The sequence below is a fragment of the Diplotaxodon limnothrissa genome, linkage group LG17, assembly GCF_057381915.1.
Source record: "Diplotaxodon limnothrissa isolate DT_005_m linkage group LG17, D_limnothrissa_male_GT1.1, whole genome shotgun sequence".
Lineage (NCBI taxonomy): Eukaryota > Metazoa > Chordata > Actinopteri > Cichliformes > Cichlidae > Diplotaxodon > Diplotaxodon limnothrissa.
Window position 1 is genome coordinate 16,306,550 of NC_140612.1, and position 13,563 is coordinate 16,320,112.

Genomic DNA, 13,563 nt, shown 5'->3' on the forward strand with positions numbered 1-13,563 from the left:
GAACTCACTGGAGCAGTGTAAAAATTCTAATGTAGCCAATGCCATCAGTATGTTTTACCCCTCTTGAGATGTTTCTTGTATGACTCTTTTGTATGAGACACCTTTTCATAGGCCATCAGTTGGCACTGAACCAGCTGATATTAGTTTGCACTAAGTGGTAGGATTGCTTTCTAATTACTGACAGATTTCAGCTGCTGTCATGACTTTCCATGCCTGTTTGCACCTCCCTTTCTTAATCAGTTCAATACTTTTTCCTTTATCATTTCTTATTATTACACATAATGTATGGATATCTACAGTTTCTTGAAGAAGTTTCACCTCTCATCTGAGTAGCTTCTTCAGTTCTGTGTGTGTGGGTTTCCCTGTAAGTCAACAAACACAGACCAGCATCTACTTTTTGACTCACACCACTCATCACAAACTTGGGAGTAATCAGGACCCTGCAGCACAGAGCAGAAAACATTCCCTCTAAAGCAGAAGGGAAAGAAAAGGAACACACCCCTGTAAAGAAAGCTCTTAAAACACATGGTTATCCCGACTGGGCTTTCATCAAATCAGGAAAGATGCACAGAAAACAAAGGTCAAATGACAAACAGAACAACATGGTCATCCCTTATGTAGCAGGTTTATCAGAGAAACCCAAGAGAATTTTGCATAAGTATGACCTCCCAATGTACTTCAGACCCAACCGCACCCTCAGACAAAAACTGGTTCATCCCAAGGACAAAACTCCCAAACACAAACTAAGCCACTTCACAAAGTCATGGCACAACATAGAAGAGCCACTTCGACAGGACAAGACTCAGCTGTACACTTGCATCTAAAGGTTAAAGGTCACTCTTTCAAGGATGCCAATGTTCATATTTTGGACAGAGGAGACAGACAGTTTGAAAGAGGAGTGAAAGGGGCCGTTTATGCCCACTGTGAACGACCATCCTAGAACAGAGGGGGTGGTTCAGGACCCCAACTGTCTGCCACCAACAATGTAGTTTTGAGATCCTTTCCCAGGTGCCTTAACACCCACTCACATCTTGCATCAGGTGTCAATAGTTTACACGATAGGACGAGCTATCACAATGGTTTCCCCCGAAACCTCTGCTAATAATAACCCACATCCTTTTTGACACCTTGGCTCATGTGATGACGGACATGATCAATAGTGGGTCAATGACCCTCTTAAGAGACACACCCACTAGGTTTTAAATACCTGAGACTCGCCACCATTTGGTTTTAGAACTGAAGAAGCTACTTGGATGAGAGGTGAAACGTCTTCAAGAAACTTAAAGTCCAGTCACTTCTCTTTCCAAGCTCCACAGACTCGGACATAGACATATGTAGTTGGATTTCTTTGCATGTGTGGAGTGAATGTGTTGTTACTGACATCAGGTGAGAGTTTCATCTCAAGAACACCTTTAGAAATATATCTACTTAGAAAACTGGTGGCATGTTCAATGATTCAATGATCATTTTACCTGCTGTATCCAGTTGTTAAACCTCTGAAAAAAATTAGATCATTGAATTTGGATTTGTCATCAAGCGCTGACGACTACATGTTCACACACAAACATATCCAAGTAACACCTACAACCCCCTCTCAAATGTGTTATATTCAAACTTTAGTTACAATAAGTTAACTCTTTTTAGGGATTGAGATCTGAGCAGGTTCCTCAGCTCAGCAGCAGCTTTGTGTTAGTGTGAGTGACGTTAACATGACTGAGAGAAACATAAGGAGCGAAACGCCACAGAAATACACTGATTCATACCTCCATTAACTAAACAACATCTTTGAAAACAGAGATTCACCAGGTTCATCATGATATTAAAAAGTAACGAGAGGATCATTAACATCCCACTTATAAACCCCCAAAATTACAAACAAACAAAACAAGAGTTCTAATGACAAGGTGTTTTTCAACCTGCAAATATTGCATATTGTATTAATAATTGTAAATCTTTGTCAATAATATGTACAAAATATTAAATCTTTAGGAGAACATAAAACACAATAAGGCATATAAACATATTTATTAGAATGGTTGTCAATTACTTATCTGTTAACAGACTACTGAGTTATTTACAGGCTTTGAGGCTTCTGTGTCTCAGCAGCTCATCCTATACCGTGTTGCTTTTTATGGGGTTCTATTTTGAAGTGGTGACACCTTATCATTTCATCCCTTGTTCTTGTCGTTACTGTCCAGTCAGAACACAGATCAGATCAGAAACACCAGAGAAGGAAACGGAAAACAGCAGAGGTCATGGATCAGAAACACACTGGAAACATCAGCTATTAAACAAGCTGTGTTTTTACTGGCTGAGAGTCAAAATGTTCCAGAGCAACTACTGTACATTATTAACACACTTGGGGGGAGAAAGAGAAAAAAAAAAAAACAGAAGTCACAGATACAAGATTGAACTCTGTTTTCATATTTTGCTGTTGTAAACCTGCAGACTGTATGTAAAAGTATGTATCCCTGTGATGTCATTCATCCTCAGATTTAGTTGTTTGGCCCTTTCTTGAGCCAGCATGCATACACTATGCACAGATATACTGAGTAGTCAGTACTAAATAATCCACAAAAACTATGGAAAGGAGCTATTCTGTGACTACAGGTAATTTGTACACCTGTCAATCAAATAAACCAGGGCCTTACGAGATTGAACTGAGCGACTCATCTAAAAAAAAAAAAAATAAAAATCAGTCACCCTGTTTAGCAGGTTATGCAGGGTAAAAACAGTAAAGACCAAAACTATTTTGTGTAGCAGGTCATTAACCTGGTTATGTCATGGCTGAAGTTCACCAATCAAAGTCTGTTCATTTTGCAGCCCTGAGAGTTGCTGCTCAAGTGGCTTAAAGAAATCTGCTGTCGCATCCAGTGTGTTAGTGACATGAAAACAGAAAGCCAAGCAACACAGAGGGAGGGGCCAAGCTGCTGCTGTGTCAGAGGACTTACAGGTATGGAGCGGCTCAGGTAGCGTCCTGAGGGGCCCTTTGTTGCACTGTAGGGCCCAGGGCCCCTGTAGGGCCTGAAGTCCTGAGGCCCTGGTTGAACCAGACCTTTTCCTGTAGGGGGCACTGCAGGGCTGCTGTATAGACTGATGTTGTTGTTGACTTCATGCTGTATGCTGCGAGGTCCATTACCATAGCGAGAGACAGATGGTGGAGTAAAAGATGATGACGGGGAGCTTAGAGAGATAGAAGACGAGGACGGGGGAGGAAGAGAGGAGTACAGAGTCTTCCTGTCCTTCTCGGTGTCAGCAGCGTACAGATCACTGAGAGAGCTGGCCAATCGAGAGCTCAGATTTGAGCTAAAGTCAGCAGGCAAACAACACACAAACAAATTATTACAACAAACAATACAGCTAATATAATGCAACACGTCTGCTCCATCTGAATTCAAGTCAGTGTAAAGGTGACTACACTGGTTTAAACCGGATTCCTGTTACTTTTGCTTAAATCCATTTAAATCCAGTTTAAACCTGAAACAGATCAGGTTCAATCAGCCATTGTTAAAACACAAGTTGAAAATCAGCCAAGTACTTTTACTAAATGGTAAATGGACTTGTTCTTGTATAGCGCATTTCTACTCAGGGCACTCTTTTCGCAACTTCCCTCAATCACCCATTCACACACACTTTCTATCTAACATTCACACACATTCATACTTCACTGCATCAGACAACCCTAAGAGTTGTTGATCAAGTGCCTTAAAGAAATCTGGTGTTGCATGGGTTAGTATCTTGCATGCAGACTGGAGCAGATGGGACTGAACCACTAACTCTCCAATTAGTAGGTGACCTGCTCTACCACTTCAGCTACAGCCACTAGTACTTCTGACAGGTACTACAGGTAGTGTGTTAGTACTACAGAGCAAGAAAGGAGGCGAGTAGTGAGTTAAGATGAAAAGCAGTAGGTTATAAAGGAGGTGATGTGATGTAGGTGAGATGGGTGTGATAAAGGAGGTCTTTGGGATCACTGACCTCCTGATGTTTGACATTGTTGATGATGGACTCTTCCCGATCCTCTTGGCTGCAGCAGAATTGGAGGATGTCGGGTAATTGGTGGACTTGAGTGGGGAAGTGGCGCCCATTGACAGTCTGGACACAGAGACGGTGATCAAAAGTCACGATTCCTATGTTCTCGTGTGCTCTGAGGAAATCTGTAATATGTTTGGCTGTGAGGAATTGTACCTGAGTGGCTGTGAGGCTGATCTACTGTGCACATTTATCTCCTCCACTCTGAAAAATGACATCTTTGTCAATGCAGGCTCCGAACAAAACTTAAGACAAGACAGACTACATGCCAGTGCCTGAAAAATCAGCCTGCCACCTTTCAGCAGGGGGAGCAGGGGAAGAAGAAGGAGGAGAAAGATAGAGGAGGGTTCACTTGTCCTGGTTTATAAGAAATCCTTTTAGTTCAGTGCCAAGCAGTTTTTCGGGATTCGGAGCGCTTCCTCCAATCAGAACACGCACACTTAGGGCCACCCGAAAAGAGCCTGTGAGTTACTGCAGTGCAACAGTCTCTTGTAGCTTATTCCTTTAAGTGAAACCAATTTAATATCTCAGGAACTGCATTAGGATCCCAGGAGCTCTGATGTTCTGTCCACATATAAAGCAATGTGCACACAGCCTTAAGGTGATGCTTGATTGCCAGTGGAAATTCCAGACTTTGGTTAACTAGTTAACCCTTTAATAAATTTACCACCCCCTCATATCTCAGTCAACAATATCCTTTGCTTTCACTGGTAGTCACTTCAATTGCTTGTGTGAAAGCTGAGAAAGTTTATTTTGGCCACTCCTGCTTCATATCGCCCAAAGTGGTTGTAGTTGTCACAAGCTCTAGAAAAAGATGAACTATGAATCGTTTAAGCGTAAATTAACACACCTAACTCAAAGGCTGAACCAGGGTTGTGTCTACACATAATTATAATAATACATTTTTATTTAAAAGCACCTTACAAGACACCCAAGGACACTTCACAATAAGAGTAAAAAACATAACAGAAGAAAGACAGCACGAAGAACACTTAAAAACAAGACAAAATAAACAATAAGTGCACATTCAATATGCACACTTGAACCGATTTCAAGGTTATAATCTGCCTGGGAGCAGAGCAACTGAAGGCTCTTCTTCCCATGCTACTGAGAATTTGCATATGATCAAGGAACTGACCTCCCAGCCCATTGTTCCCTCAGTGGTGCTAGTCTCAGTCATTATGCAAATGTACTGTTTATAAGCTTGGGGAAACCCTCAGTCAGCTGAGTCACTTGGATGAGTGACGAAACGTTTCTCCCACTGAAAACGCTACGTCTAGATGAACAGAATCAACTTTTGGGGACCCTCTCACAAAAATATCATCGCTGCACGGCAGGCTTTTTTCGGACGGCCCTAAGTGTGTGTTCTGATTGCAGGAAGGACTCCCAATCCTGAAAAATTGCTTGGCACTGAACTAAAAATATTTCTCATGAATAACAACAAGTGAGCAGTCCTCTCTCTTTCTCCTCCTTCCTCGTGACTTAAAATCATGTCATCAGACTGACCTCACAGCCCATTAGTTAGTCAGTGTTGCTAGTTTCAACCATTATGCAAATGTACCGCTTATAAGTTGGGGAAATGTGCAGTCAGCTGAGTTTGAAGAGATCACATTTTTCCCACTGAAAAGTTTCAGCTGTAATGGGTGGTACTGATTTGGTTAGCTTTTAGTACCTCAGGGCACTAGTAGTGGCTGGACGGGGGAAGCGTCGGCTCTTTAAGGCTCTCAGTTTGTCTCCCTGAGTCAGGCCCAGCCCACCGTCTGTTTGGTCACCCTGAAACATAAAACAAAAATACCGTATGACAGCTGACATGTTGCACTTCACAATAAGAATAAACTCACAATAAATAAATAAATGATGCTATTAACAATAATAATGACAGAATAATCATAATGATGTAAAAGAAAAACTAACGGCAAGTAAAGAATATCAATGAGTGCCTAATACCTGTGATTAAAAGTGAACCATCAACAAATAGCTGATCCTGACCGATCATTAGTCAAAGACAAAGCTCCTGTTTCCAACTTAATCCTATCACCAAGAAAAGCCTAAGACTAAATAGTCATGCAAAAACTAAACACCAGTTCAATCTTTAAAGCTCAATACACTTAAATAAAAGCGGGTCAGCTTTCAATGTTTAATTGTGCAATATTTTGGGAGTTTGTTGAATTACCTCACAGAAAATTCACTTCTTTGAAATATTGTAATGTGATAAGAAACACAAAGAAGAAACAAGACTTTTTTTTGATAAAGATCACATAATGTGTTTTGATTATGATTATGAATGCTGAAGTTTGAGGGTAAGGACAATTTCAGGTCACATACACAAAGCTTCTTCAATGTGCCTGTTCTGTGTGTGTGTCCTACCTCATGTAGTTGGTCGGAGCTCTGCGATCTGGACAAGTTGCCGTTAGGGTTTGTGTTGATGTGTGTAGGGTTTAATGTGAGCTCCTCCATACTGGTGATGAGATGAGGCATAGCCCTCTCCTCCTGCTTGGCTTTTTGGGAATGCTGATTGTCTCCGAGTGACCACAGCGCTGCCTGCTTCCTGTTAATGCAAACACACATCACTGTTAATGCTACAACTGGTTTTCTTTAAAGATCCTGCTTCACAGTTGCTTAAATTTTGTCTCATGCAAATAAAAAACTTATTTTGATTAATGTTTTTGTCGGATCAAGTTGTTGTCAGCCAGACCCTGGATCTTTTTGCTCTTTGAAGCTGTTGTTTGACTGATTAATATAGCAACAAAACCTTAAACCTATTTGGTTAATCTTAAATCTCTTGTGGGTTTGAAGGCTTATTGGATTGAAGAACCAAATAAACAGGATCAATATAACTAGGACAAACTGAGCCTTGTTTTAACTAACTTACAGACAACAGGACCCTGAACTGCAAACTACTATATCCCAACAAAACATTAATTTGTCACACTGGATAAAACATTGTTTTTGAAGTGATAGATCACCAATTAAAAAACTTAAGCAGTTAAAAATTTCAGCTGTTTGTTGAGTAGCTGCAAAGCTCAGACTCAAACCACTATGTGCTGATTGAAATCTTCACCACGTTCAAACATGTGTTCACAGAAACTGGCCTAATGACAAAACAAACTGAGCTGCTCTATACTAGCCTGCAGTAACTTGGTAATCTGATTACAGGTTTTAAGAGCAAAACTGGATGGTCACACATTAAAGTAGTTTCTGCACTGTTTCAGATGCAGGATGAATACAAGATGAGGCTATTTTGAGGCACTATAAAATTAACTTTATTTTCAACAGTCACCAAAACATAAAACTGAATATATAGAAGTCACCAGTTAAATCTTCTAAAAACTAAATTTAAAAGTCGACTGCCCTATCAGAAGGTTTCTTGAAAAAACAATGATATTACTATCACAATATTTTCTGTTTCACTTCTTTTGGTTTCTTTCTGGGAGTCAGTGCTGGTGGTCATGAGTATCACACCTTCCATTTACTTTCATGTGCTTCTCACATTTACTAGAATACCCGTAACCCATGATCATTCATGTAGACAGGGCAGAATGAATGTGACATTAACTTGTTGCACCATCTTGTGGTACAAACTGGCATTACACCAAACGATAGTTAAGTTTTTTTGTTTATTTCTTTTTTTTACACTGCACTTATGTAGTAGATACAGTGGTGGTCAGAGCTTTACTTTCACAAATCACATGCATGGATGGCAAGGTATTTTTGGATGGTGGAATAATACAGACATCTTTTATGACTGTATTACTACTGTATTATAATTTTGGTGCACAAGTTTGAATTTATTTTGGATTTTCTTTAATGCACACAGAATCAAAATAATACATAGAGGCTCCTCCAAAATTTCTTTAGGAAGTTTTAGATGTCACAGGCCTTTGGTTACTTTCAATAATTAACAGTTCTCTCTCCACTGGCAGTGTCACAGAATACTTAAAGACAGCCTCTGTACAACCATCATCAAAAAATATGGTCTTGATCCCTCTGACCACAACAATTACTGACCCATCTCAAAGTTACCTTTTAAAAAAAAAAACATTCAGGTTCACAGCACTGAGGCTGTGCTTATTATGGTAAAATGACATTGTAAGTGGTGACACTGCTGAAACTGTCTTATCTTATATTAGGGAATGGATGTGTGCAATTTAAAAAAAAAAAAACTCATTTAGATAAACTGCATCCAAGCATCAAGTCCTTCATTTTTCCTTTATCAGTTTATGCAAAATCAGCTGTCAGTAACCTGGGAGTGATATTCAATTCTAATTTCATCTTTGTGAAACATGAACAAGATCACCAGGTCCTGCTACTACCAAGAAATATCACAAGGACAGGATCACCTGAGAAGGAGAATTGTAGATTTACACAAGTTGGGAAGATATTTTTCCGGACCACTTTCTAAAGAACCATACTTCCCAAGAGCATTACTTCCAAGAATTGTACAAAAGTACAACTTATTTGGATTGGCCGACACTTTGCCAAGGTCTGGACAACGAGCCAAGCTCTCACCCTCAGATGACAGGAAACTGGTGGAACACCAAGTTAAACACAGTGTCCCTATCCACAGTGAAGTGAGTATTGCTTCAGGATGGACTTGGAGGGCGCCGACCGGGGCACTTACTTCAAAATGAACACATTTAAGCTTGACTGCAATTTGCAGCTGCGCACATGGACAAGCCAAATGCCTTCTAGAGAAATGTTTTATTGTCAGATGAGAAAATGCCTGAGCTGTTTAGCCAAAATGACAGGAGATATGTTTGGAGGAGTAAAGGTGAGTGTTTCAAACGTAAGAACACTCTACCAACTGTCAAGCATGGTGCTGCTCATGCATCATGCTCTGGGGCTGTTTTCCTGCCAGTGGTACTGGTGCACTGCATAAAGAGGATATAATGAAGAGGAAGAAGAACAACAACTACCTCAAAATTATTCAGCTTCAGCCGAACTCAACAGCTAGATGGTTAAAACCTGTGCCCCCAATCTTTTTTTTTGTTTGTTTTAAATACGATGTATGACTATATAATCATTCCACCCTGCAAAAAGAGCAGCTACAAAAAAAACAATTAAAAGCCCAGAATTTCAGTAGCATTAATGCCCACAGTGAGTATATGTAAACTTACCAAAACTATAGATGTTTGTGGACAAAATATGAGTAAATTTTGGAAGCAAGTTAGTTTGATGCATCATACAACTGAATACTGTTTATCTTTACATCTTAAGAATTTGTTTGTTGTTCTTTCTGAAAGATGAAAACACTCACAAAAATGAAAGGCAGAGATACAATCAAACAAATAATGAGAGACCTACTCCTCTAAGAAGTTCTGCTGGGGTCCAATCACAGAGCCCGGTCTGCAGATCCGTATCCATGCGATGGCCTCACCTGCTGTGAAGCGGTAATGTTTCATCAGGTAACAGCCAATTAGAGTTCCCGTCCTGCCCAGACCAGCTGACAGAAAGACAAAGAAGTGAACCAGTGAGTCAGCAGAGAAGTATTAAAGTAGACTTCAAACAGCCTTCTTGTTTGTTTCTATCACAAACTCTGTGGATGAACACCACTAACTCACTGCACCAACTGCAGATAAGTACCACATGCTAAATGACAATAGACTGGTCACTTCCGTTAAACTTCTAAAGCCTGCCTGAAGGGTCTAGGGATTTGGAAAAATCCCCTCACTTGCTCCAAAATGTAAATATTAGGGCTGCAACTATTCATCCTGCCTGCTCAAGGCTGATGCCAGCTATCCTATATTACATATAGCCTTACCTGCAGCAAACAGGGGTAAGTCTAAAGGGGGGCATGGGGTGTATTACATCATATTTATTTCAAGGTATTAATAATACTTTTTCAGATTGAAAGTGAAATAATATAAAATACTGTGTTAAAGGTTTTTTGTTGTCGTTGTTGTTTTAAACAAGTTAATAAAAAGCCATGAGCCAGTAAAACTGTGAGCCACTGACCAGGGGGGGTTTAGGTTGGACACTGAATTATTAATAATATTAATTAACATCTACACCATCAGAACCAGATAGAGGACAGGACATACCCTTGCAGTGGACGGCCACAGCACAATCTGTATTCTCACAGATGTGCAGAAAGCGCCGTGCGATGATGTCGTTGGGTGTGGTGCCATCTGGGAAGAAAAGGTCGTAGTGGCTGAAGCCTGCATCAGTGAAGCGTTTGGCGTCGTAGATCTTCTTGTTAAGACGGATGATAGTAGTCACATTGTGTTTTCTGAAGTATGGGAAGTAAGCCTCAGGAGCATGCAGAGGGTAACCTGCAGTAGGCAGAATGACAATAGATGTCACTTACATCCTTTAATGCTTTTGTTTCATTGGGAGACTAGATTGGCCTGACTTTGGTCAATGTAATCACACCTGGTTAAGCTGTGATGCCACATCATTGTCATTTGACTCAGAACACACTATATATTGTTTCTGCTTATTTGATCCTGGTGTATTTGCCTCTTTTCTCATTTCCTAAGGAGAACAGAGGTGACGAAAAAACAGTCTGTATTGCAACAAAACAAACAAATTAAAAAAGTTTGCTGCTCTATTGCTTCCTTTACCTAGAAAGGTACAACCTAACCCGGATCCAAATAGGTGAGTGCATAAACTATTGCACTAACATGAGACCATTAAAGACAATACTCCTTGGGGTTGCATGAAAAAGCTCAGCAGACTTTTACGCCAGATCCCCAATCTGCTGTGGTGGCCTGTTTGCATAAGCACTTTAATATCACTGGGTGACAAACAATCTACCCAAGATTTTAATGAATATTCCCCTTGCAGGAAATTTTAATTGATCAACTTCTGTGTCGGGCAGTTTTGAATAGATATGTAATTCAGTTCCTCCCAAAATATGAATTAATAGCCCAACTCATCCCAGGAAAATAATCATTTACCAACTTTTTTCTTACTTTATTAGCACTAAACATAAATATTCCTAAATGTTTTTGTAAATGACATCCTTCAACTTGACTCAACTCTACTGTTTCCGTTGTTTTGCATTAAAATTGAATACCACCTCAACATGTGGACCGTTATAGCGATGCATTTAAAAGTTGTGGCATCATTTGTATGTGACACAAAAACAACAACAAGGGCGGATGTCGAGGCGATTGTACGCCTGCTTTTTTTTTTTTTTTCAGGCTCTGGGACCACGCTGTTCGGTTTGGCCATTTCCCTTGCTGCTGAGTTTCAAAATTTGCAGTTTGGATTTTCATGAAGGAGTCATTCTTATGATCATCGAGTGACTAGCCAACCAGTGGCATACAGTGTATAATTTCACATTTTCAGATAGATTCATGAACTAGGTACCAAATGGAAAACCATAGTGGGAAGGGCTGAGGGAGAGCATGGATCTCCGCTACACGCTTAACCAAGACTAAGACTAAGTATGTATTATTGTAGGGTCTACCTTACAATATAAAGCACCACGAGGCAACTGTTGTTGTGATATGGCGCTGTATAAATACAATTTAATTGAACTGAATTGAACTGAATTGAATGAAAGCAATTAACAATCAGCAATCTCTCTTTAAGACAGCCTTTTGACCAAATCTGTCCCCGGGCTTCAAACAGGGAACAGCACAGGGCAGTTGATAACGTGGGAAGATCCCACAGTGGCACAAGCAGGCTAGAAGTTTACAGAAAATTACAGATTTCATCTGGCTATTGGTGAGTGCAAAACTAAATCAACTGGTCTGAAATGAGAAAAAAAATATGAAAAAGTAAAAGTTGTATAGATTTAAAGAGTTAATATGGCTAATGAACAACAGTTTATCTATTTGAAGTGTTTAGATGTACACAGCTTACAACTTGTAAAAGTGAAACTCCGTAACATAAACTGTTAACCCTACTGGAGTGCGTGCATGTGTGTTAGACTGAAGATTGTAAGAGTGAATGAGAGCCCCAGCTGAGTAGAGACAGGGATGTAGTTTACATATATAATTATTAGAGACTGAAAAGATCTATTAAAAAACAAAAAAACAACAACGAAACATCAATTTCCCTCATTTGCTGGTGATTTCACCAATATTTACAAGCTAAAGGCATTTGTAGTTTACACATTATGCAACACAGTAAACTTATATATCTCTACTAAACGCAGGTGGATGTTAATTTGTCTTTGATATGCCTTTTTATATAAAAATGAAAGATTTACTTTTTTTTTTGGTTATTATTTTATGTGTTACATAACATGACACAACACGACAACGCCAATACCGCCTAGGCCATTTCTATGCCATGTCTACCAGTTCACCACCAGCTCATCACCATGACAGCCACTCACTGGGAATGAAGACTGCTAATGCTTGAGAGAGGGTCCTGGAATAGGAAAGACCCCATCTAAAGCCCACTCTGTCAACATGAAAACCAGGCCTGTTGTACCTACATGCCAGGATACTTAGAAGCCAGTTCAGAAACCCCTTCAACACTTCACTGATGCTTTTGCAGGAGAGGAGTATGTGACCCCGCCATACTTCAGACCTATGCTACAACCATTTAACACTAGTCTCCTGGCACCCAGAGACGGGGATAGTAAGCTGTGTAAATCCGGCATTGTGGTAGTAGCATCTGCTACTCAACACACTCAATACAAGCACTAGCTACAGGACAGTGTTGCTACTTCTTGTGAACTAGTATATAACTGCAGCATAACAAAGTTCCCAGTGACTGCATTGTGCACTCAACTGTGGACATCTGTGAGTAGCAAGATCAGATTTTTGAATGTCATCTGACACCATGTCACCCTATTATATAGGATTCCCTAGTTCCTCCTGACAGGAGCATTGCTGAGCCAGCCAATAGGGCAAACTGAGCATTGTATGGCCCATTGGCCACATCTAGTCCCTTGGTTGTTGCTGACTGGCCCACATGAGGTCAATGGTAAATTAAGATTTAAAGTACATAAGTATACATTCATGCAGTTTGCATGCAGTCTGTGGCAAATCACAACACAACTATATAGAAGACTACTGTTTTTTTAATTTACTAATGGATGCATGAAGATGATTGTAGGGTTTTTACTAGAGATGGACCGATCCGATATTACGTATCGGTCCGATACTGACGTAAATTACTGGATCGGATATCGGAGAGAAATAAAAAAATGGAATCCGATCCATTAAATATCAAAAAAAGCACCTCAAAAAACTTGCGACACGGCGTAACTCGGCTCATAACCATAGCACGTCGGAGCAGTATGCATCACGTGATAGAGCGGCTGTGTGTATTTGTAGCATAGCTACCAAACCAGCATTTCATCTCCGAGGAAGTTATCCCCAAGAGAAGTAAAGCAAATGCTTAAGTTCATCTCTGAATGTTTGTAAAGCATTCCCACGTTAAGCTTAACAACCGATATATGGAGCGACTGCCTCTCTCTCCCTCCCTCTCCTGCTGCTACTTCAATCATGAAACTGCTTAATGATCAGCTGATCTGCTTTTCTGTCAAAAGTCCATCTCTCTTCTTTGTTTTTGCCCCACTTCGCGCCAGAAAGAGGAAACCAGCGGCTGGACAACAGCAGCACGTTT

The 13,563-nt window shown here is 40.2% G+C and overlaps 1 protein-coding gene across 1 annotated transcript in view; it reads right to left on the bottom strand.

Moving 5' to 3' along the window:
• cdc14ab (cell division cycle 14Ab) overlaps positions 1-13,563 on the bottom strand; it is a 28,496-nt gene that overhangs the window by 2,077 nt on the left and 12,856 nt on the right. The window contains exons 9-15 of the mRNA XM_085375503.1: positions 10,074-10,304; positions 9,337-9,475; positions 6,400-6,580; positions 5,705-5,805; positions 4,189-4,236; positions 3,979-4,095; positions 2,952-3,306 (exon numbers count right to left, since the gene is read on the bottom strand). Coding sequence (XP_085231629.1) covers positions 2,952-3,306; positions 3,979-4,095; positions 4,189-4,236; positions 5,705-5,805; positions 6,400-6,580; positions 9,337-9,475; positions 10,074-10,304 — 1,172 coding nt within the window. The remainder of the gene's footprint in view (positions 1-2,951; positions 3,307-3,978; positions 4,096-4,188; positions 4,237-5,704; positions 5,806-6,399; positions 6,581-9,336; positions 9,476-10,073; positions 10,305-13,563) is intronic.